We start from the raw sequence: 20933 nt of genomic DNA, 5'->3' as shown, positions 1-20933 counted from the left end.
CTGTTGAATACATTTTTACATTTTACATTGGCATAAAGCATTTTTATTCAGAAAATGTAAAGTTGTTACATTTGAAAGTTCACTGAAACAAATGGCCATCTGTCTCGTATTTGCTGTTGAATAAAATGCCCATTTGAAATAGTTGACAGGCCTAGTTTACCATTGAAGACCATTCACCGTTACAGAATGTAAACTTTATATCTATAAAGAGTATTTTAATATCCATCATGTTTGAGCCTGTCGAATGGATATGTGAAGACACGTCAATTTCCCTAACCCACCAATCACAGACGGTTGCGTGCGTCAACCCAGCGAAAGGGGGCGGTCTGTTGTCAACATTTTTGCAGCGCTTCGCAGTGAAGGTTAGTAGGGTAGCCTGCTAGCTAGCTAATGTCAACTTTATAAAGTTTAGGTAGCTAGATACATAGTTTGTGTTGATAAACTGTGTAGCTACGTTTTCAAAGATAATGTCAACATTGCTGCGGACTTCGTGATAACTTAGATGACCAACTTGACCTCATTTGGCTATCAGATTTAGCTCGCATGCTAACTGATAAGCTAGCGGCTAAAGCTACTAGTTAGCTGGCCAAAGAGCGCTGACCTGCAAGTTACTCCTCAGGTCAGTCATCTTTCTAGCTAACTATATTTTGAATTTATTTGGGTTATTTTGATGTAGAAAGTGTGACGAGAACAGGATAATGATCAAAGCATGATGATGGAAAACAGATTAGTAGCTAGCGCGTTAGGCCCTTGGTAGATATAGCCCTTGGTGTTTGAGTGCAACAAGTAGCTAACGTTAGGTTTTTTTATTTTTTATTTTACCTTTATTTAACTTGGCAAGTCAGTTAAGAACAAATTCTTATTTTCAATGCTAACGTTAGTTGACAGCTCTTTCAGGCTAGATGGCTATGCTTGCTAGCTGACTGGCCACAAGTATGTCAACACTGGTTTACATTAAAACCAACTTGTTGATTTAGCTAGCGACTTAGCTTATCATTAGTTTTTCTCACATCTATTTTGACGACCTACAACAATTGTCTTCAGCCATAGTTATCCAGACATAAATACTTTGATGTATGAACAAGAACTCAAATTCAATACCTAGTGTTTAGTACCTAGCTACGTAGTTCTCACATCTAATTGAAATGAATTGAGCTGCCTGCATTCTGCTTTGACTTTACATGCCCCTAGATTAAGTGATAGTTACAGCTAATCCACACTGCAGGAAAACCAACATACTCAAATTTGACTAATCCTGTTGCCTAATCAGCTAGCTAACTCCATCCAACTATAGTCTTACAGGGGTAGTATAGTCTTTTCAGAGATGTACTGTGAATTCAAAAGTTGTGACATTTTTTACTTACCACAGCAGCTGTTAGTGCTACCATGGCCTCTTCGGGGTTTCGGGGTGATGTTTCCCAGGTGCGTGGCGGCCGTGACCCGGTCTTCTCTGAGGCCATCAACCAGAAGATGCGTGTCCCGGACCGGCTGAGAGTGGGGCCAGGCATGGGACAGGGAGGGGAAGAGGCGAGGCAGGGGCGTGCTGAGCGTCCCGCTTCCTATAGCATGCACATCCCAGACAGGCTGTCTCTCACAGGTGGGTGCATGTCTGGTCTGTAGGTAGGCCTATTAATAAATACAAACTGGGAAGTATTTAAGTTAGAAGTGGAGTTGGGATAGAATGGAGACAGGTCAGAAGAACAACTCCTTTAGCCACTTTACAATGCTGGATATAAAGCTCTTTAGATTTTCTCAAGATTTGAGTCGGAGCAGTCATGGGATCTTTGTGTGAGTTCCTTTCACATCTCAGTGTTCTGATACCTCTGACTTACTAATAGATGCCCCGGACATGAGCCCCCGTCCACTGTTCACGCCATCCAAGCACAACTCAGCTCTCCCCCTGGGGCTTGCATGGGAGGCACAGCAGCAAGGTGCCTGGGACAGAGACCCCTACATGAGGGAACCAGTGCAGGTATGTGAGACTGCAGACTGGACTTTTTGTTTGGGAACAAGTTGTCTGACAATAATTGGATGAGTGTAGTGTGACTGATGCATGCAGTGTTAAGCCATTGCTCAGAGTATCATTCTTCAGAGCTGTTTAAATGATTCAATATGCAGACACCACCTGGATTGAAACATTCCCAGCAGCTTCCATCTGGTCCTACCCTCACCATCTAACTCATGTTACTCTTTCTCTCTCCTGTGACAGAGTCCCCTGCGGAGGTCCTACAGTGACCAGGCTTTTGGCAGGAGTGACACTGACATCTCCAACTCCAAACAGGCACTGCACACCCCCACCTTGTAAGTACAAGACACATTGGGTTAAACACTAATTAACTCCTTTTGGGAAGCCTGTGAATGTCATTATAACAATCCAGCTCTTTCCTTGGACCAGCGAGGGGGATTACATGTCCAACGCTTCCTGATAAGCGGAGAAAAAAAGCTCCCAAAACACATGGTGCTGAATGTTTTCAGAACACTTCACTTTAAAACACAACGTTTGTTGGTTTTTATCACCTTGTGTATGAAACAACTTGGCTGTATGTAAGCATAGTAGCATTATTTTTACCCTTGTTCAGTCTTTCAACACAACGCTTGCCTGCCCTTTCAAACCTGGAACCTTTCAGAAAGGCACAAAGGAAAAGTTGCATTGTCGGCTTGGGACACTCTAAATTCTATTGACTTTGCACTGCCTGAGGCCCATACTGCTATGTCCTCCTCCTTTTGACTTGTGTTTCCAGCGGAGGGAGACAAACATTGGTTCCTCTCATCTCTAGCCTCTCCTTCTACAGTTGAAGTTGGAAGTTTACGTACACTTAGGTTGGAGTCATTAAAACTCGTTCTTCAACGACTCCACAAATTTCTTGTTAACAAACTATAGTTTTGGCAAGTCGGTTAGGACATCTACTTTGTGCATTACACAAGTAATTTTTCCAACAATTGTTTACAGACAGATTATTTCACTTATAATTCACTGTATCACAATTCCAGTGGGTCAGAAGTTTACATACACTAAGTTGACTGTGCCTTTAAACAGCTTGGAAAATTCCAGAAAATTATGTCATGGCTTTAGAAGCTTCTAATAGGCTAATTTACATTATTTACGTCAATTGGAGGTATACCTGTGGATTTATTTCAAGGTCTACCTTCAAACTCAGTGCCTCTTTGCTTGACATCATGGGAAAATCAAAAGAAATCAGCTAAGACCTCAGAAAAAAAATTGTAGACCTCCACAAGTCTGGTTCATCCTTGGGATAAATTTCCAAACGCCTGAAGGTACCACGTTCATGTGTACAAACAATGGTACGCAAGTATAAACACCATGGGACCACGCAGCCGTCATACCACTCAGGAAGGAGACGCATTCTTTCTCCTAGAGATGAACGTACTTCGGTGCGAAAAGTGCAAATCAATCCCAGAACAACGGCAAAGGACCTTGTGAAGATGCTGGAGGAAACAGGTACAAATGTATCTATATCGACAGTAAAACGAGTCCTATATCGACATAACCTGAAAGGCCACTCAGCAAGGAAGAAGCCACTGCTCCTAAACAGCCATTAAAAAAACGCCAGACTCCGGTTTGCAACTGCACATGGGGACAAAGATCGTACTTTTTGGAGAAATGTCCTCTGGTCTGATGAAACAAAAATAAAACTGTTTGGCCATTTATTATGACCATCATTATGTTTAGAGGAAAAAGGGGGAGGCTTGCAAGCCGAAGAACACCATCCCAACCGTGAAGCACGGGGGTGGCAGCATCATGTTGTGGGGGTGCTTTGCTGCAGGAGGGACTAGTGCACTTCACAAAATAGATGGCATCATGAGGGAGGACAGTTATGTGGATTTATTGAAGCAACATCTCAAGACATCAGACAGGAAGTTAAAGCTTGGTTGCAAATGGGTCTTCCAAATGGACAATGACCCCAAGCATACTTCCAAAGTTGTGGCACAATGGCTTAAGGACAACAAAGTCAAGGTATTGGAGTGGCCATCACAAAGCCCTGACCTAAATCCCATAGAACATTTGTGGGCAGAACTGAAAAAGCGTGTGTGAGCAAGGAGGCCTACAAACCTGACTTAGTTACACCAGCTCTGTCAGGAGGAATGGGCCAAAATTCACCCAACTTATTGTGGGAAGCTTGTGGAAGGCTACCCAAAACGTTTGACCCAGGTTAAACAATTTAAAGGCAGTGATACCAAATACTAATTGAGTGTACGTAAACTTCTGACCCACTGGGAATGTGATGAAAGAAAAAAAGCTGAAATAATTCATTCTCTACTATTATTCTGACATTTCACATTCTTAAAATAAAGTGGTGATCCTTACTGACCTAAGACAAGGAATTTCTACTAGGATTAAATGTCAGGAATTGTGAAAACTTAGTATAAATGTATTTGGCTAAGGTGAATGTAAACTTCCGACTTGAACTGTATGTAGGTTATATTTGAGGCAGCGTGAAGCCAGGTAGACAGTCAGTCATGTGAGTCAATTGAAGTTATGTGGCGTATGTGGCCTTGTCACATGCTTGGTAACAGTTGTTCCCCTCTCTGTCTAACCTCTGTCTTTTGTGGTGACTCTACCCACCCCTCCCTCGTGACTGTTATAGTCGCTGCAGTGCAGGACGCCCCCCTAAGTGCTCCTCTGCTGCTGCAAACCCCCTGCCCATGCCCCTGGGGCTCCCTGCCATCCCACCCAGCCACCTGTCCCCAACGACCATGCTACAGGCCGCCAAGGAACTGGGCCAGCAGGCCTCACAGCGCCTCCTACAGACTGTCACACAGAAATACAGGTTAGGGGCTAGGGGCAACTCCTACCTTCCCCGTCCTGAGTGACCCCTGCCTACCCACTCCTAAATCTTGACAAATGGCACCTAACCTCCTTCCATTCCTTCCTTGCTTTGGCTTGCATGTCTGTCCTTGCACTAGTAATTTAAATTTTCTCTGCAAGGCTTTTTCTTCAAGATATGGATTCTGTCTCAAAGCCTTTACTTCGAGATTAAGGATACATTATTTTCTTCATGATAACTTCCATTACTCACAACTTTTGTTGAATCATAGTGTTAAGCAATTACTGACTAATCCTTTACCTTGATGAACTGTCCCGAAGCACTCTAAACTCTGCTTGTCACTTCTTCCTGCTTTGCTCTTGCCTCGGGTAGAAGTTTCCAGTAGGCACAGATCTTTGATCAGCTCACCCTCCCATAATACTGACCTTAGATCAGCATCCATGGGGCAACTTCATCCTACTACTGCTTTATGCTGGCTTTTGTTGTCCTCTGGTTGCTTTTTCCTCTTTCTGGGTCCCTCCCTGTTGTTCCTCTGCCTTGTGTTGAAGGCCCCTTTGCAGACTGTGGTCTCTCCCTGGTTTAAAGGTTCAGTTATCCTGAACACCCAACGACTGCTGTGGTTGAGGCACCCCCTGTGTACGTCGAACCAGCCAGGAAAAGGTGATAAAGTTCTGGCAAGCCATTTACTGTTATTGGGTGTGTTCCGGGGTTTGAAGAAACCCTAATTTCAGAAGCCTAAAGTATTTAAGTGTGGTGTGTGCATGCGCCATTTACATGTATCCCTGTGTGTGTGGTTGGCAGTGCCATGCAGGACTCCTGGATGAGCCCAGATGATGAGGGAAGTGCCGCAGCTGTGGAGTTCATCGTACTCAGGAGACAGGTAAGCAGGCTAATTACCCCTTTACTGTTAGTGTTGTCTTGCTCTTTGGTTCTGTCCATGCCGGCAGGTTGTGTAGCCAGTGTTTTACCAGTAGATGGAGCCAGAAGCCATATCTATATTTTCTTCTGGCCATTGTTGAGCCACTAATATTGCTTGTGTTATGGATACTTGCATGTTGTATTTATGTAAGTTGTCTTTTCTCAAACAGGCTCAGAAATTGAGGCCATCTTTACACTACGCCAAATGCTGTGTAAAAATAATCGGTTACTTACAGTATAATGAGTAAGATGGCACCGACAGACATGGCAGCTCTGCTTCTAGCTCCTCAGCAACTTTGCAGTATTTTGTTTTTGTGTCTGTTATTTCTTAAACTATTAGCCCAGAATGTTTTTTTGTGTTATTACATACAGCCGGAAAGAACTCTTGGATATCAGAGCGGCGGTAACTCACCAGCATTACGACCAGGAATACGACTTTCCCGAATTGGATCCTTTGTTTGCACACCCCAGGGCAATTGAACTTATTCCAGAGGTTGCTCCAAGATGCTGCTGGCGGTGAAGAGGTAATCAGAGTGGACCTCTCGTCTGACTCAGGAGGGGGGGGCACACCATCCACCGCTTCCGAGTATATTACTCGCTAATGTTCAGTCTCTGGACAATAAACTAGACGAGCTCAGGGCGAGGATCTCCTACCAGAGAGACAGCAGGGACTGTGACATACTCTGTTTCACGGTATCATGGCTCTCTCCGGATATACTGTCTCCATCCCTACAGCCAACTGGGTTCTCAGTACACCGCGCAGACAGGAATAAAGAACTCTCCGGGAAGATTGGTGGTGGTGTGTTTCATGATTAACCACTCATGGTGTGATTTGTGATAACGTACAGAAACTCAAGTCCTTTTGTTTACCCAACCTAGAATACCACCTCTCAATCAAATGCCGACGGTATTACCTCTCAAAAGAATTCTATTCGGTTATAGTCACAGATGTGTATATTCCCCCTCAAGCCGATACCACGACAGCCCTCAAGGAACTACACTGGACTTCATGCAAACTGGAAACCACATATCCTGAGGCCGCATTTATTGTAGCTGGGGATTTTAACAAACCAAATGAGGAAACGCAACCAAAGTTCAATCAAATCATTGACTGCAGTACTTGTGCTGGGAAAACACTTGACCACTGCTATTCTCTCGTCCGGGATGGGAAGGCCAAAGTCCCTCCCTTCGGCAAATCAGTTCACGACTCCATTTTGCTCCTCCCTTCCTATAGGCAGAAACTCAAACAGGAAGTACCTGTGCTAAGGACTATTCAACGCTGGTCTGACCAATCTGAATCCATGCTTCAAGATTGTTTTGATCACGCGGACTGGGATATGTTATGGGTAGCCTCGGATAATATCGTTGATGTATACACGGACACGGTGACAGAGTTCATTAGGAAGTGTGTAGGGGATATTGTTCCCACTGTGACGACTAAAACCTACCCAAACCAGAAACCGTGGATAGATGGCAGCATTCGCACTAAGCTGAAAGCGCGAACCACCGCATTTAACCATGGCAAGGTGACTGGGAATATGGCCAGATACAAACAGTGTAGTTATTCCCTCCGTAAGGCAATCAAACAGGCAAAACGTCAGTACAGAGACAGTGGAGTCGCAGTTCAACGGCTGACACGAGACGTATGTGGCAGGGTCTACTGACAATCACGGATTACAAAGGGAAAAGCGGACACCAACGTCTTGCTCCCAGACAAGCTGAACATCTTCTTCGCCCGCTTTGAGGATAACACAGTGCCATCGACACAGCCTGCTCCCAGGGACTGTGGGCTCTCATTCTTCGTGGCCGACATGAGTAAGACATTAAGCCTGTTAACACTCGCAAGGCTGCCAGCCCAGACGGTATCCCTAGCCGCGTTCTCAGAGCATGCGCAGACCAGCTGGCTGGAGTGTTTACGGACATATTCAATCTCTCCCTATCACAGTCTGCTGTCCCCACTTGCTTCAAGATGTCCACTATTGTTCCTGTACCCAACATGCAAAAGTAACTGAACTGACTATCACCCCATAGCACCTGCTTCGGTCATCATGAAGTGCTTTGAGAGGCTAGTTAAGGATCATATGACCTCTACCTTACCTGACCCTAGACCCACTTCAATTTGCTCACCGCCCCAATAGATCTACAGACGATGCAATCACCATTGGACTGTACACTGCCTTATCCCACCTGGACAAGAGGAATACCTATGTAAGAATGCTGTTCATTGACTAGCTCAGCTTTCAACACTATAATACCCTCCAAGCTTATCAAGCTCGGAGTCCTGGGTTTGAACCCTGCCCTCTGCAACTGAGACCTGGATTTCCTGAAGGCCCGCCCCCAGGTGGTGAAGGTAGGAAACATCTCCACTTCACTGATCCTCAACACAGGGGCCCCACAAGGATGTGTACTCAGCCCCCTCCTATACCACCTGTTCACCCATGACTGTGTGGCCACACACAATCCTCCAACTCGATCATCAAGTTTGCAGACAACACAACTATAGTTTGCCTGATTACCAACAATGACAAGACAGCCTACAGGGAGGAGATGAGGGCCCTGGCAGAGTGGTGCCAGGAAAATAACCTCTCCCTCAACGTCAACAAACGAAGGAGCTGATCGTGGACTTCAGGATAAAGCAGAGGGAGCACGCCCCTATCCACATTGACGGGACCGCAGTGAAGGTGGAAAGCTTCAAGTTCCTCGGCGTACACATCACTGACGATCAAAATGGTCCACCCACACAGTGTGGTGAAGAAGGCACAACGGCACCTCTTCAACCTCAGGAGGCTGAAAAAATGTGGCTTGGCCCCTAAGACCCTCACAAACTTTTACAGATGCATAATTGAGAGCATTCTGTCGGGCTGTATCACCGCCTGGTACGGCAACTGCACCAATCTCAACCTCAGGGCTCTCCAGAGGGTGGTGCGCCCAGCACCAGGTCTGCCCAGCGCATCACCGGGGGCACACTCCCTGCCTTCCAGGACACCTACTACACGCGATGTCACTGGAAGGCCAAAAAGATCATCAAGGACATCAACCACCCAATCCATGGCCTGTTCAGCCCGCTATCATGAAGGTGAGGTCAGTACAAGGCATCAAAGCTGGGGCCGAGAGACAGAAGCTGTTTTTCAATCTCAAGGCCATCAGACTGTTAAATAGTCATCACTAGCCGGCTACCACCCGGTTACTCAACCCTGCACCTTAGAGTCTGCTGCCCTGTATACATAGACATGGAATCACTGGTCACTTTAATAATGGAACACTAGTCACTTTAATAATGCTTACATAGTAACTTCATATGTGTATATACTGTATTCTATTCTACTGTATTTTAGTCAATGCCACTCCGACAATGCTCATCCTAATATTTATATGTTTCTTAATTCCATTTTACTTTTAGATTTTTGTGTATTGTTGTGACTTGTTAGATATTATTTTATAGGAATCATTGACCTCATCCCGTCGGTTGAGGATGCCTGGTCGTTCTTAAAAAGTAATTTCCTCACCATCTTAAATAAGCATGCCCCTTTCAAAAAATGTAGAACTAAGAACAGATATAGCCCTTGGTTCACTCCAGACCTGACTGCCCTCAACCAGCACAAAAACATCCTGTGGCGGACTGCACTAGCATCGAATAGTTCCCGCGATATGCAACTTTTCAGGGAAGTCAGGAACCAGTACATGCAGTCAGGAAAGCAAAGGCTAGCTTTTCCAAACAGAAATTTGCATCCTGTAGCTCTAACTCCAAAAGGTTTTGGGACACTAAAGTCCATGGAGAACAAGAGCACCTCCTCCCAGCTGCCCACTGCACTGAAGCTAGGCAACACTCTCACGACCGATAACTCCATGATAATATAGAATTTCTATAAGGATTTCTCTATGGCTGGCCATGCCTTCCTCCTGGCTACCCCAACCCCGGCCAACAGCTCCGCAACCCCCTGCAGCTACTTGCCCAAGCCTCCCCAGCTTCTCCTTCACCCAAATCCAGATAGCAGATGTTCTGAAAGAGCTGCAAAACCTGGACCTATACAAATCAGCTGGGCTAATCTGGACCCTTTCTTTCTAAAATTATCCGCCGCCATTGTTGCAACCCCTATTACCAGTCTGTTCAACCTCTCTTTCGTATCGTCCGAGATCCCTAAAGATTGGAAAGCTGCCGCGGTCATCCCCCTCTTCAAAGGCGGTGACACTATAGACCCAAACTGTTACAGACCAATATCCATCCTGCCCTGCCTTTCTAAAGTCTTCAAAAGCCAAGTTAATAAACAGATCACTGACCATTTCGAATCCCACCGTACCTTCTCTGCTGTGCAATCCTGTTTCCAAGCTGGTCATGGGTGTACCTCAGCCACGCTCAAGGTCCTAAAAACGATATCATAATCGCCATCGATAAAAGACAGTACTGTGCAGCCATCTTCATCGACCTGGCCAAGGCTTTCGACTCTGTCAATCACCGTATTCTTATCGGCAGACTCAACAGCCTTGGTTTCTCAAATGACTGCCTTGCCTGGTTCACCAACTACTTCTCAGACAGAGTTCAGTGTGTAAAATCGGAGGGCCTGTTGTCCGGACCTCTGGCAGTCTCTATGGGGGTACCACAGGGTTCAATTCTCGGGCTGACTCTTTTCTCTGTATATATCAACGATGTCGCTCTTGCTACGGGTGATTCCCTGATCCACCTCTACGCAGACGACAGCATTCTGTATACATCTGGCCCTTCTTGCATGCTTTTCAACCGATCGCTACCCGCCCGCCCGACTAGCATCACTACTCTGGACGGTTCTGACTTAGAATATGTGGACAACTACAAATACCCAGGTGTCTGGCTAGACTGTAAACTCTCCTTCCAGACTCATATTAAACATCTCCAATCCAAAATTAAATCTAGAATCGGCTTCCTATTTCGTAACAAAGCATCCTTCACTCATTCTGCCAAACATACCCTCGTAAAACTGACTATCCTACCGATCCTCGACTTTGGCGATGTCATTTACAAAATCGCCTCCAACACTCTACTCAGCAAACTGGATGCAGTCTATCACAGTGCTATCCGTTTTGTCACCAAAGCCCCATATATACCACCCACCACTCCGACCTGTAAGCTCTTGTCGGCTGGCCCTCGCTACATATTCGTCGCCAGACCCACTGGCTCCAGGTCATTTATAAGTCTTTGCTAGGTAAAGCTCTGCCTTAGCTCACTGGTCACGATAACAACACCCACCCGTAGCACGCGCTCCAGCAGGTATATCTCACTGGTAATCCCCAAAGCCAACACCTCGTTTGGCTGCTTTTCTTTCCAGTTCTCTGCTGCCAATGGCTGGAACGAATTGCAAAAATCACTGAAGTTGGAGACTTATATCTCATCTCCCTCACTAACTTTAAACATCAGCTAACAGATCGCTGCAGCTGTACACAGCCCATCTGTAAATAGCCCATCCAATCTACCTACCTCATCCCCATATTGTTTTTATTTACTTTTTTGCACACCAGTATTTCTACTTGCACATCTATCACTCCAGTGTTAATTTCTAAATGGTAATTACTTCGCTACTATGGCCTATTTATTGCCTTACCACCTCACGCCATTTGCACACACTGTATATAGACTTTTTTTTCCTTTTGTGTTATTGACTGTACATTTGTTTATTCCATGTGTAACTCTGTGTTGTTGTTTGTGTCGCTTTGATTTGTCTTGTCCAGGTCGCAGTTGTAAATGAGAACTGGCCAACCTGGTTAATTAAAGGTGAAAAAAAATTAAAATGTATGTGTGTTGAAAATACCAAATTGTTTACATAGTCAACTTAAACACAGCTCTGACACACACACTTATGCCACCAGGGGTCTTTTCATAGTCCCCAAATCCAGGACAAATTCAAGAAAACGTACAGTATTAAATAGGGCCTTTAGTGCGTGGGACTTCCATCTCATATTGCTCAAATAAACAGCAACGCTGGTTTCCAAAAACAGATGAAGCAACACCTCGCGGCACAACGCCTCTCCCCTATGTTACCTAGATAGTTTGTGTGTATGCATTGATATGTAGGCTACGTGTGCCTTTTTAAAAATCTATGTAGTTCTGTCCTTGAGCTGTTCTTGTCTAATGATGTTCTGTATTATGTCATGTTTCATGTGGACTCCAGGAAGAGTAGCTGCTGCTTTTGCAACAGCTCATGGGGATCCTAATAAAATACCAAATATTACTGCACTATTGGAATTAGGAACACAAGCATTTCGCTACACCCGCAATACAATCTGTAAATATGTGTATGGGCCCCAATAAGATTTGATTATAACAGATCAGCACCTTTCTCTCTCGTGTCCAGGTGGTGAAGATGAGTCGTCGCCTGGCGGGTCTGGAAAGGCAGAACGCTGAATGCAGACAGACGGAGCTGGTGCTCTTCTCCCTGCTCCTTTCTGCCTGCCTGCTCAACGGATGGCTCTGGATACGCAGATAACAGACACACGTCATTCAAACAGCCCACTCATCTGCACTACAACCCTAGGTCCACTCCAACCAGCTCCTTTGCTCAACTCTGCATTACACATCCACTCAGCTGGGTATTCCAGTGCACTTATTTACACACACGTTGTTGTTAGATGCTGAGCACCTATCGTTTAAAATGGCATCTCTTCCCTCATCTCCTTTTCCTTCAAGGCCAGGGGAGGAAAGGAAGCTGTTTGGACCACTTAAGTAGGGGAAGTCCATCCATTTTTACATGTGGCCTTATTTTCACTCTTTCTGTTCTTGTAGTTGATTCCCAAACTTTTAATTGTTTTCTTTGTTTCCTTACAGAGAAAATTGGTTGTCATCACTTGCAATATCCAAATATGTCTAAAGCATATTAGAAAACACTCTAAAACACTCCACATTACATAAGAATCCCATTCTGAATGTCTCTTTACTCAGTTTCAAAAAAAAGTCCACTGTGCCATAAATCCATGTTTGAATAGTTCTGTTTACAACAAAAATATGGATTTATTGGGACAGTGAAATAAATAAAAATTGAGAGCGGAAACATAATTTAGAATGGGATTTTGACGTGATATGAAATGTCAATTTTCTCCAACGAAACGTATATAATAAACAAACTGTCGATCAACTACAAGCACAGAAAGTGAAAATAAGTAATTTAAATGTAAAAATCAGGGAACTTCCCCTTTATTAAGTAGGGCCTTTGGACTGAGGATCGAATGAGGGTGTTGAGAGTTAGTGTGCAAAGGTAAAAAATAAATAAATGACAATGTATTGTCAAGGTGGAGGCTGGCCAATTTCAACATAATCAGCGATTGATCCATGCATGAAGGATTGGCCGTCTGTGACCTGGACAGCTAGTGTTTACCACGGCTGGAGGAGGTGATGGTGTTACTGCTGAAGCTCTGCTACATTCTGGTGGCTAGGTTAGATAATCAGATTCATGTCATAGGTCTGTCCAAACACAACTTGTATATACTTTTAACATTTGAATGTAGTTGGTAGTCTCTTCCCATAGCCACTGTATCTGGGGGTGGATCGCCACAAGTCAGTTGGTAACTGGTCTGAAGTATCTAGTAAACTATTATGGCATGATTTACTTGGAACTCTTCAGACCTAAAGAAGCCTAAATTGTAATCAGTTGCAGACAGTACATAGGTAATAAGGTTCATCTGTAAGACCTACACTATATATACAAAAGTATGTGGACACCCCTTCAAACTATTTCAGCCACACCCATTGCTGACAGGTGTATATAATTGAGCACACAGCCATGTAATCTCCATAGACAAACATACTGAGGACAGACGTAAAAATCGTCAGTCCTCGGTTGCAACACTCACTACAGAGTTCCAAACTGCCTCTGGAAGCAACGTCAACACAAGAACTGTTCGTCAGGAGCTTCATGAAATGGGTTTCCATGGCCGAGCAGCCACACAAGCCTAAGATCATCACCATGCGCAATGCTAAGCGTCAGCTGGAGTGGTGTAAAGCTCGCCGACATTGGAGTCTGGAGCAGTGGAAACGCGTTCTATGGAGTGATGAATCACACTTCACCATCTGGCATACCGACAGACTAATCTGGGTTTGGCGGATGCCAGGAGAACGCTACCTGCCCGACTGCATAGTGCAAACTGTAAAGTTTGGAGTAATAGTCTGGGGCTGTTTTTCATGGTTCGGGCTAGGCCCCTTAGTTCCAGTAAAGGGAAATCTTAACGCTAAAGCATACAATGACATTCTAGACAATTCTAGGCTTCCAACTTTGTGGCAACAGTTTGGGGAAGGCCCTTTCCTGATTCATTATGACAATGCCCCCGTGCACAAAGCGAGGTCCATACAGAAATGGTTTGTCGATTGGTGTGGAAGAACTTTACTGGCCTGCATTGAGCCCTGACCAACCACATCGAACACCTTTGGAATGAATTGGAACGCCGACTGCGAGCCAAGCATAATCGCCCAACATCAGTGCCTGACCTAACTAATGCCCGAATGGAAGAATGTCCCTGCAGCAGTGTTCCAACATCTAGTGGAAAGCCTTCCCAGAAGAGTGGAGGCTGTTACAGTAGCAAAGGGGGGACCAACTCCATATTAATGCCCATGATTTTGGAATGAGATGTTCAACGAGCAGGTCTCCACATACTTTTGGTCATGTAGTTTATATTTAATCAAGACTTCTGTGGCTTGGAACTTAAGTTTATCCAATGAAATTATATATGCAGTCATGTTTTTCACAGAAGTCAAATTATGTTAATCACAATGAATGTACGTGTTGCACATATTTATTGCATGGGCTTTATTTTTCCATTTAAGTTGCACTGGCTTTTCTTGTACATGTATTTAATAAATTAGATTTGATATGTTGAGTGAGGTTTGTGTTGTCTGTTGGGTCTTTCAACCGCTTGAACCTTAGTCTAGACCACCCAATTTAAATCAATGTGTAGTATACATTCCAATAGAGCATAATGCACAGAACGAACATGAGTCGCATTGTATATTTATTTATTTAAAAAATGAAATGAATTCTAAACCAAGAGAACTCACTTTCTGAAACATTTGGAAAGTCATTATTTGGAACATTGTCAGAACATCATAGTGAAACGGCATGAGATGATTTTTGTAAAAAAAAAAAAAAATCTTGATTAGAATTAATTTAATTCAACATGAATGGCAATTGTACAGCAGCGTCTATTGTATGGAATTTGTGAAAATGCACCAAAATACTAAAAGACCTTGCATCTTTAAAGATAGTTGGTGAGTTTACCAGTACCATCTGCAACTTGATTGATCACAAACATTAATACAAAGTTGGATGAGAATCATTCCCATCACCACACTGATAAGGCAGGTCTGCAGGCACTTACTGCTCACTTTGTGACTTAAACATGTAAATGTTAAACACTTGTAACATGAGAGAACTTGTGAAATTGTCTGTTGTTTAACAGTAATGGATACAGCACATATTTATTGGCTCCTGGCTCAGAACACAGAGGGCCTTATGATTTAGGGTTGAAATTTGAAGCAAGACTCAAGGACTGGCCTTCGGGTGGGACAACAAAAAGTTACCATCAGAACAGATTAAGTGGAATACCTTTGCTTTAAGAGTTGAATTAATTTAAGTATAAATAACATCTTCTGAAGCTTCAGGTACAGGCTGGTACAGTCCCTGATAATGGGGACTTTGAAATGTCCATATGACTGTCAGTCACACCACGAGAGAACATTCAATGCTCTCCCAATAAGTTGAATATTAAAATCCATTGACCTTTTGAAAATGTAACCATTGAACATTTTCAATTTACATACGGTAAAACAGCAAGTGCAACTGATAGCCATCCAAATGAGCCTAAGCAGGGACGGATTACCGAACGGGTACACAGGGCATGTGTCCCCCTATTCCCCAAAAAACTAAAAATACATTTGGGGGGGTTGGGGTCCCATGAGGTCAGGGGGCCCCCAAATAGTATATGATAGCAAAATGTGTAGAATTGTAGGAAATTTGCTTTAAAACGGCAATGTTTTCTTTCAGCCTCTGCAAAATGTGTAGAATAGCAGGAAATTTGCTTTAAAATGGCAAAATCTTCTCAGCCTCATGGCAAAATGTGAACAAAAGCATGAGATAAGCTATAAAACAGCAAAAAAAATCTCTGCCCATGGCAAAAAGTGTAGAATTGCAGGAAATTAGCTTTAAAACTGCAACATTTTTTATTAGCCTCATGACAAATGTGTAGAATAGCATTATAAATGCCCAGAGGTCGGTGCCCCAAATGCGGTAACCATGGCCTGAGCTTCAGCTGAAATGTAACAGCGAATTTAAAAGAAATTCAACCTCAGTCCCCACTCCCAGGGTCCATTGTCTATCCTGGACAGCCAACTTGACACTAGACAGGGAGAAAATGCCCCCTATGCTGCAAATGTTACATTTTCGAAAACTGGAAATGTGCTTTTCCTTCAGTTACCATACTGACATAGTTCTCTTAAACACTGGCCTACTAGCATCAGCCAGGTTGAAGAAATGTAGATATGAGGGGACAGTTTGTTTGAGCAGGGGAAGTTCAATTTGTTGAGACACATTGTTGACCTTTGTTTTGTTTTTTTTAAATGCCCCCCTTGTAAACTTTTGAAACTACAGACAATAGTGGGTTCAAGCCAGGTGACCAGCTGGTGGAGTGTTTATTTGGTCCCATATTTTTGGCTTTGGATTGGAAATGTTCACAACTGCTACCTAGATTGTGATGTGGGTGAATATTTCAAAGTCACTTAAAAAGTTGCTGACGTGATATATTATATGATTGTTGTCTGTAAAACGAGCTATAGATAAACTCATTCTGTTACCTTTGGTCAAAAGCAAGGCACGTGCAGTTATGAAACTGTCTTGGATTTCAACTGCTAACACTATTTTATCACCACATAGGCTGCACACAGCCAGACCAATTCTGATCTTTTGCCCATTTATTGGCAAAAGAGCTGATCTGATTGGTCAAAAGACCAATTCATGGAAAAAGATCAGAATTGGTCTGCTTTTAAACACAGCCATATAGTGTCATATACAGTGCATTCGGAAAGTACTCAGATCCCTTTCCTTTTTCAACATTTTGTTACGTTACAGCCTTATTCTAAAATTGATTAAATACAACTTTTTCCTCATCAATATACACACAATATCTTATAATGACAAAGCAAAAACAGGTTTTTATAAATGTTTGCAAATCTAATAAACCTAAAAAACAAATACCTTATTTACATAGGTATTCAGACCCTTTGCTATGAGACTCTAAATTGAGCTCAGGTGCATCCTGTTTCCATTGATCATCCTTCAGATGCTTCTACAACTTGATTGGAGTCCACCTGTGGTAAATTCGATTGATTGGACATGATTTGGAAAGACACACACCTGTCTATATAAGGTCCCACAGTTGACAGTGCATGTCTGAGCAAAAACCAAGCCATGAGGTGAAAGGAATTGTCGTTAGAGCGCCGAGACAGGATTGTGTCGAGACACAGATCTGGGGAAGGGTACCAAAACATTTCTGCAGCATTGAAGGTCCCCAAGAACAGTGGCCTCCATCATTCTGAAATGGAAGAAGTTTGGAACCACCAAGACTCTTCCTAGAGCTGGCCGCCTGGCCAAACTGAGCAATCGAAGGAGAAGGGCCTTGGCCAGGGAGGTGACCAAGAACACTCTGACTGAGCTCTAGAGTTCCTCTGTGGAGATGGGACAACCTTCCAAAAGGACAACCATCTCTGCAGCACTACCATTCAGGCCTTTATGGTAGAGTGGCCAGACGGAAGCCACTCTTCAGTAAAAGGCACATGACAGCCTGCTTGGAGTTTGCCAAAAGGCACCTAAAGGACTCTCAGACCATGAGAAACAAGATTCTCTGGTCTGATGAAACCAAGATTGAACTATTTGGCCTGAATGCCAAGTGTCACGTCTGGAGGAAACCTGGTACCATCCCTACAGTGAAGCATGGTGGTGGCAGCATCATGCTGTGGGGAAGTTTTTCAGCGGCAGGGACTGGGAGACTAGTCAGGATCGAGGGAAAGATGAACGGCTCAAAGTACAGAGAGATCCTTAATGAAAACCTGCTCCAGAGCTCTCAGGACCTCGGACTGGGGCGAAGGTTTACCTTTCAACAGAACAACGACCTTAAGCACACAGCCAAGACAATGCAGGAGTGGCTTCGGGACAAGTCTCTGAATGTCCTTGAGTGGCCCAGCCAGAGCCCGGACTTGAACCCGATCAGAGGGACCTGAAAATAGCTGTGCAGCGACGCTCCCCATCCAACCTGACAGAGCTTGAGAGGATCTGCAGAGAAGAATGGGAGAAACTCCTCAAATATAGGTGTGCCAAGCTTGTAGCGTCATACCCAAGACAACTCGAGGCTGTAATCGCTGCCAAAGGTGCTTCAACAAAGTACTGAGTAAAGGGTCTGAATACTTATGTAAATGTAATATCTTTTTTTTTGTTGCAAAAATCTCTAAAAACCTGTTTTTACTTTGTCAGTATTGTGTGCAAATTGATGAGGGGAAAAAACAATTTAATCCATTTTAGAATAAGGCTGTAATGTAATTTTTTGGGGAAAAAGTCAAGGGTTCTGAGTACTTTCAAATGCACTGTATACACACAATGCCAATCAAGCTTGTTAATTTGTGTAGGTGTAGAAGAACAGGTAATTACCAGAATGTCTGATTGTTGCATAAACTAGAAGTTAAAATCCCAACTGACTATTTTAGGCCTAAAATCATTTGAAGCAAGTTTGGGTGGAAGACCCTAACCAAACCCAGCCAGACTGGAAGGAATTACACTTAACAGGTATGGTGGAGAACCTTATAACTGAAGCATAGACACATTGGTGAACACCAAACCTCTTCTACTGTACTTCAAAGAGACTGACCCCATCCAGTGGGGTCACACATGCAGCACATTGGACCACAGTAGAAAGGTGTGATTCTCGCTCCCCTATGCTCTCCACTGTGACATGTGAGGCTGGGCCCCCAATACTTTAAACAGTGCATTGTGGTCCTTGGCTGGCAGTGCCATGTAACTGAATGGCTTCTAAAAACCTATTCCATTCGGTTCAGTTAAATGATACACATGCCATACACACAGTATCTAAATACAGTATTTACAGGTTAAAATAATGTTTTGTAGTTTACAATATATCTTTGATTACCCAAGTGCCACATCTAACATTGGTGAATAAAGTACTAACACACATAAATAAGAACACCTAAGTCAGACTAAATGTTAAAAAACAACGTTTTGAAACACACTCAGAAAAATAAGTAGTGCAATAAATGCAATGAATGGTAGCCAATAATTTTGGTCCAAGGGGGCTAGTTAACCAATAGCCTCCAGCAACACTGTACAAGAGAGTTAATTGATCATTCTGATGACACTAAAACCTCCCGACTCAAACTGTACATGGTATTAATTAAAACATGGTATTGTTCATTAAAAACACATCTAGAAAAATAGTGCATTTTAACACACCCTAGTTAAACACCAAACATATATTTTTTTTAAATGAAAAAAAAGTAATCCTTCACCTATTTTGAAAGTGTGTGTATGAATGTGTTTGTGTGTGAGTGTGTCGACTGTGCACAAACACACATTCTCCTCCCGTCCTGTCCTGTGACCTATAGAGGCCACGGTTCAGAGGTCAGGGGTTGAGGTTCAGATGAGGACCTCCACCATGTCGTTGTCCAACTCCTGTTGGGAGGCTGATGGGGGCTGGGGGTGGGACTGCACAGGGGCGCGCCTCTCCAGGGTACTGCTATGGAACACAGGCACATCTACAGACAAACAGGGAGAAAGTTAGTCAACTGATCAAAGGGAATGTCTACCCCTAAAACAAAGACTCATCATAGTCCCCAATCCCCATATAGATCACTACTCTTGACCAGAGCCACATACAGTTTTTATAAAGTATTCATACCCCTTGACTTATTCAAAAAAAATTGTGTTACAGCCTGAATTCAAAATGGATTTAATTGATTTTTCCCCCTCACCCATCTACACACAATACCCCATAATGACAAATTAAAAACATGTTTTTAGAAATTGTAGCAAATTTATTGAAAATGAAATACAGAAATATATAATTTACATAAATGTAATACTTTGTAGAAGCACCTCTGGCACCTCTGGCAGCAATTACAGCTGTGAGTCTTTCTAGGTAAGTCTCTAAGAGCTTTCCACACCTGGGTTTGGCAACATTTGGCCATTCCTCTTTTCAAAATTCTTCAAGCTCTGTCCAATTGGTTGTTGATCATTGCTAGACAACAATTTTCAGATCTTGCCATAGATTTTCAAGCAGATTTAAGTCAAAACTGTAACTCGACCACTCAGGAACATTCACTGGCTTCTTGTAAGCAACTCCGTTGTGTAGATTTGGCCTTGTGTTTTAGGTTATTGGTGGAAAGCAGACAAACAGGTTAATCTTTTTTTCCTGAAAAACTTCCCAGTCCTTATCGATTACAAGCATACTCATAACATGATGCAGCCACCATTATGCTTGAAAATATGGAGAGTTGTACTCGGCATTGTGTTGTATTGGATTAGCCCCCAACATAACACTTTGGATTTAGGACAAAAAGTTTGTTGTTTTGCCACATTTGTTGGAGTATTACTTTAGTGCCTTGTAGCAAACAGGATGCACATTTGGAATATTTGTATTCTGTATAGGCTTCCTTCTTTTCACTCTGTCATTTAGGTTAGTATTGTGGAGTAACTACAATGTTGTTGATCCTTCCTAAGTTTTCTCCTATCATGGACATTAAACTCTGTAACTGTTTTAAAGTCACCATTGGCCTCATGGCGAAATCCCTGAGGGGTTTCCTTCTTCTCAGGCAACTGAGTTAGGAAAGGCACCTATATCTTTGTAGTGACTGGGTGTATAGATACACCATTCAAAGTGTAATTAATAACTTCACCATGTTCAAGGGGATATTCAATACCTACTTCTACCAATAGGTGCCCTTCTTCACGAGGCATTGAAAAACCTCTCTAGTCTTTGTGGTTGATTCTGTGTTTGAAATTCACTGCTCGACTGAGGGGCCTTACAGATAATAGTATGTGCAGTGTACAGAGATGAGATAATCATAAAAAATCCTGTTAAACATTGTGATTTGTTAAGCATGTTTTTACTCCTGAACTTATTTACTGTCAGGCTTTCATAACAAACGGGTTGGACACTTACAAACTCAAGACATTTCAGCTTTTCATTTTTTATTCATGTGTAAATTTTACATTA

General features: G+C 43.2%; 2 protein-coding genes across 9 annotated transcripts in view; one reads left to right on the top strand and one right to left on the bottom strand.

Moving 5' to 3' along the window:
- The first annotated feature begins 324 nt into the window (after window positions 1-324).
- Window positions 325-14540, top strand: LOC106603472 (transmembrane gamma-carboxyglutamic acid protein 3). Of its 5 annotated transcripts, XR_014392173.1 has the most exons (10): window positions 325-619; window positions 1370-1597; window positions 1839-1972; window positions 2210-2301; window positions 4608-4790; window positions 5373-5447; window positions 5589-5667; window positions 6078-8781; window positions 11406-11448; window positions 12029-14540. XR_014392173.1 is itself a non-coding variant. In XM_014197208.3 (9 exons), the coding sequence occupies exons 2-9, from the start codon at window positions 1387-1389 to the stop codon at window positions 12076-12078; spliced, it is 867 nt and encodes a 288-aa protein (XP_014052683.2). In that variant the 5' UTR covers window positions 325-619; window positions 1370-1386; the 3' UTR covers window positions 12079-14540. The 5 variants fall into 5 exon arrangements, 3 of the variants coding, with proteins under 3 accessions (XP_014052683.2, XP_045573102.1, XP_014052682.2); XR_014392174.1 differs by lacking the exon at window positions 11406-11448; XM_014197208.3 differs by lacking the exon at window positions 6078-8781.
- LOC106603473 (angiomotin) overlaps window positions 13147-20933 on the bottom strand; it is a 50923-nt gene continuing 43136 nt past the window's right edge. For all 4 annotated transcript variants that reach the window (XM_014197209.3, XM_014197215.3, XM_014197214.3 and 1 more), the window contains one exon: window positions 13147-19473. In XM_014197209.3, coding sequence (XP_014052684.3) covers window positions 19355-19473 — 119 coding nt within the window. In that variant the 3' untranslated portion in view covers window positions 13147-19354. The remainder of the gene's footprint in view (window positions 19474-20933) is intronic.

The sequence above is a fragment of the Salmo salar genome, chromosome 04 (assembly GCF_965601325.2).
Source record: "Salmo salar chromosome 04, fSalSal1, whole genome shotgun sequence".
NCBI classification, from domain to species: Eukaryota; Metazoa; Chordata; class Actinopteri; order Salmoniformes; family Salmonidae; genus Salmo; species Salmo salar.
This window is presented reverse-complemented; position numbering and strand designations above follow the sequence as displayed.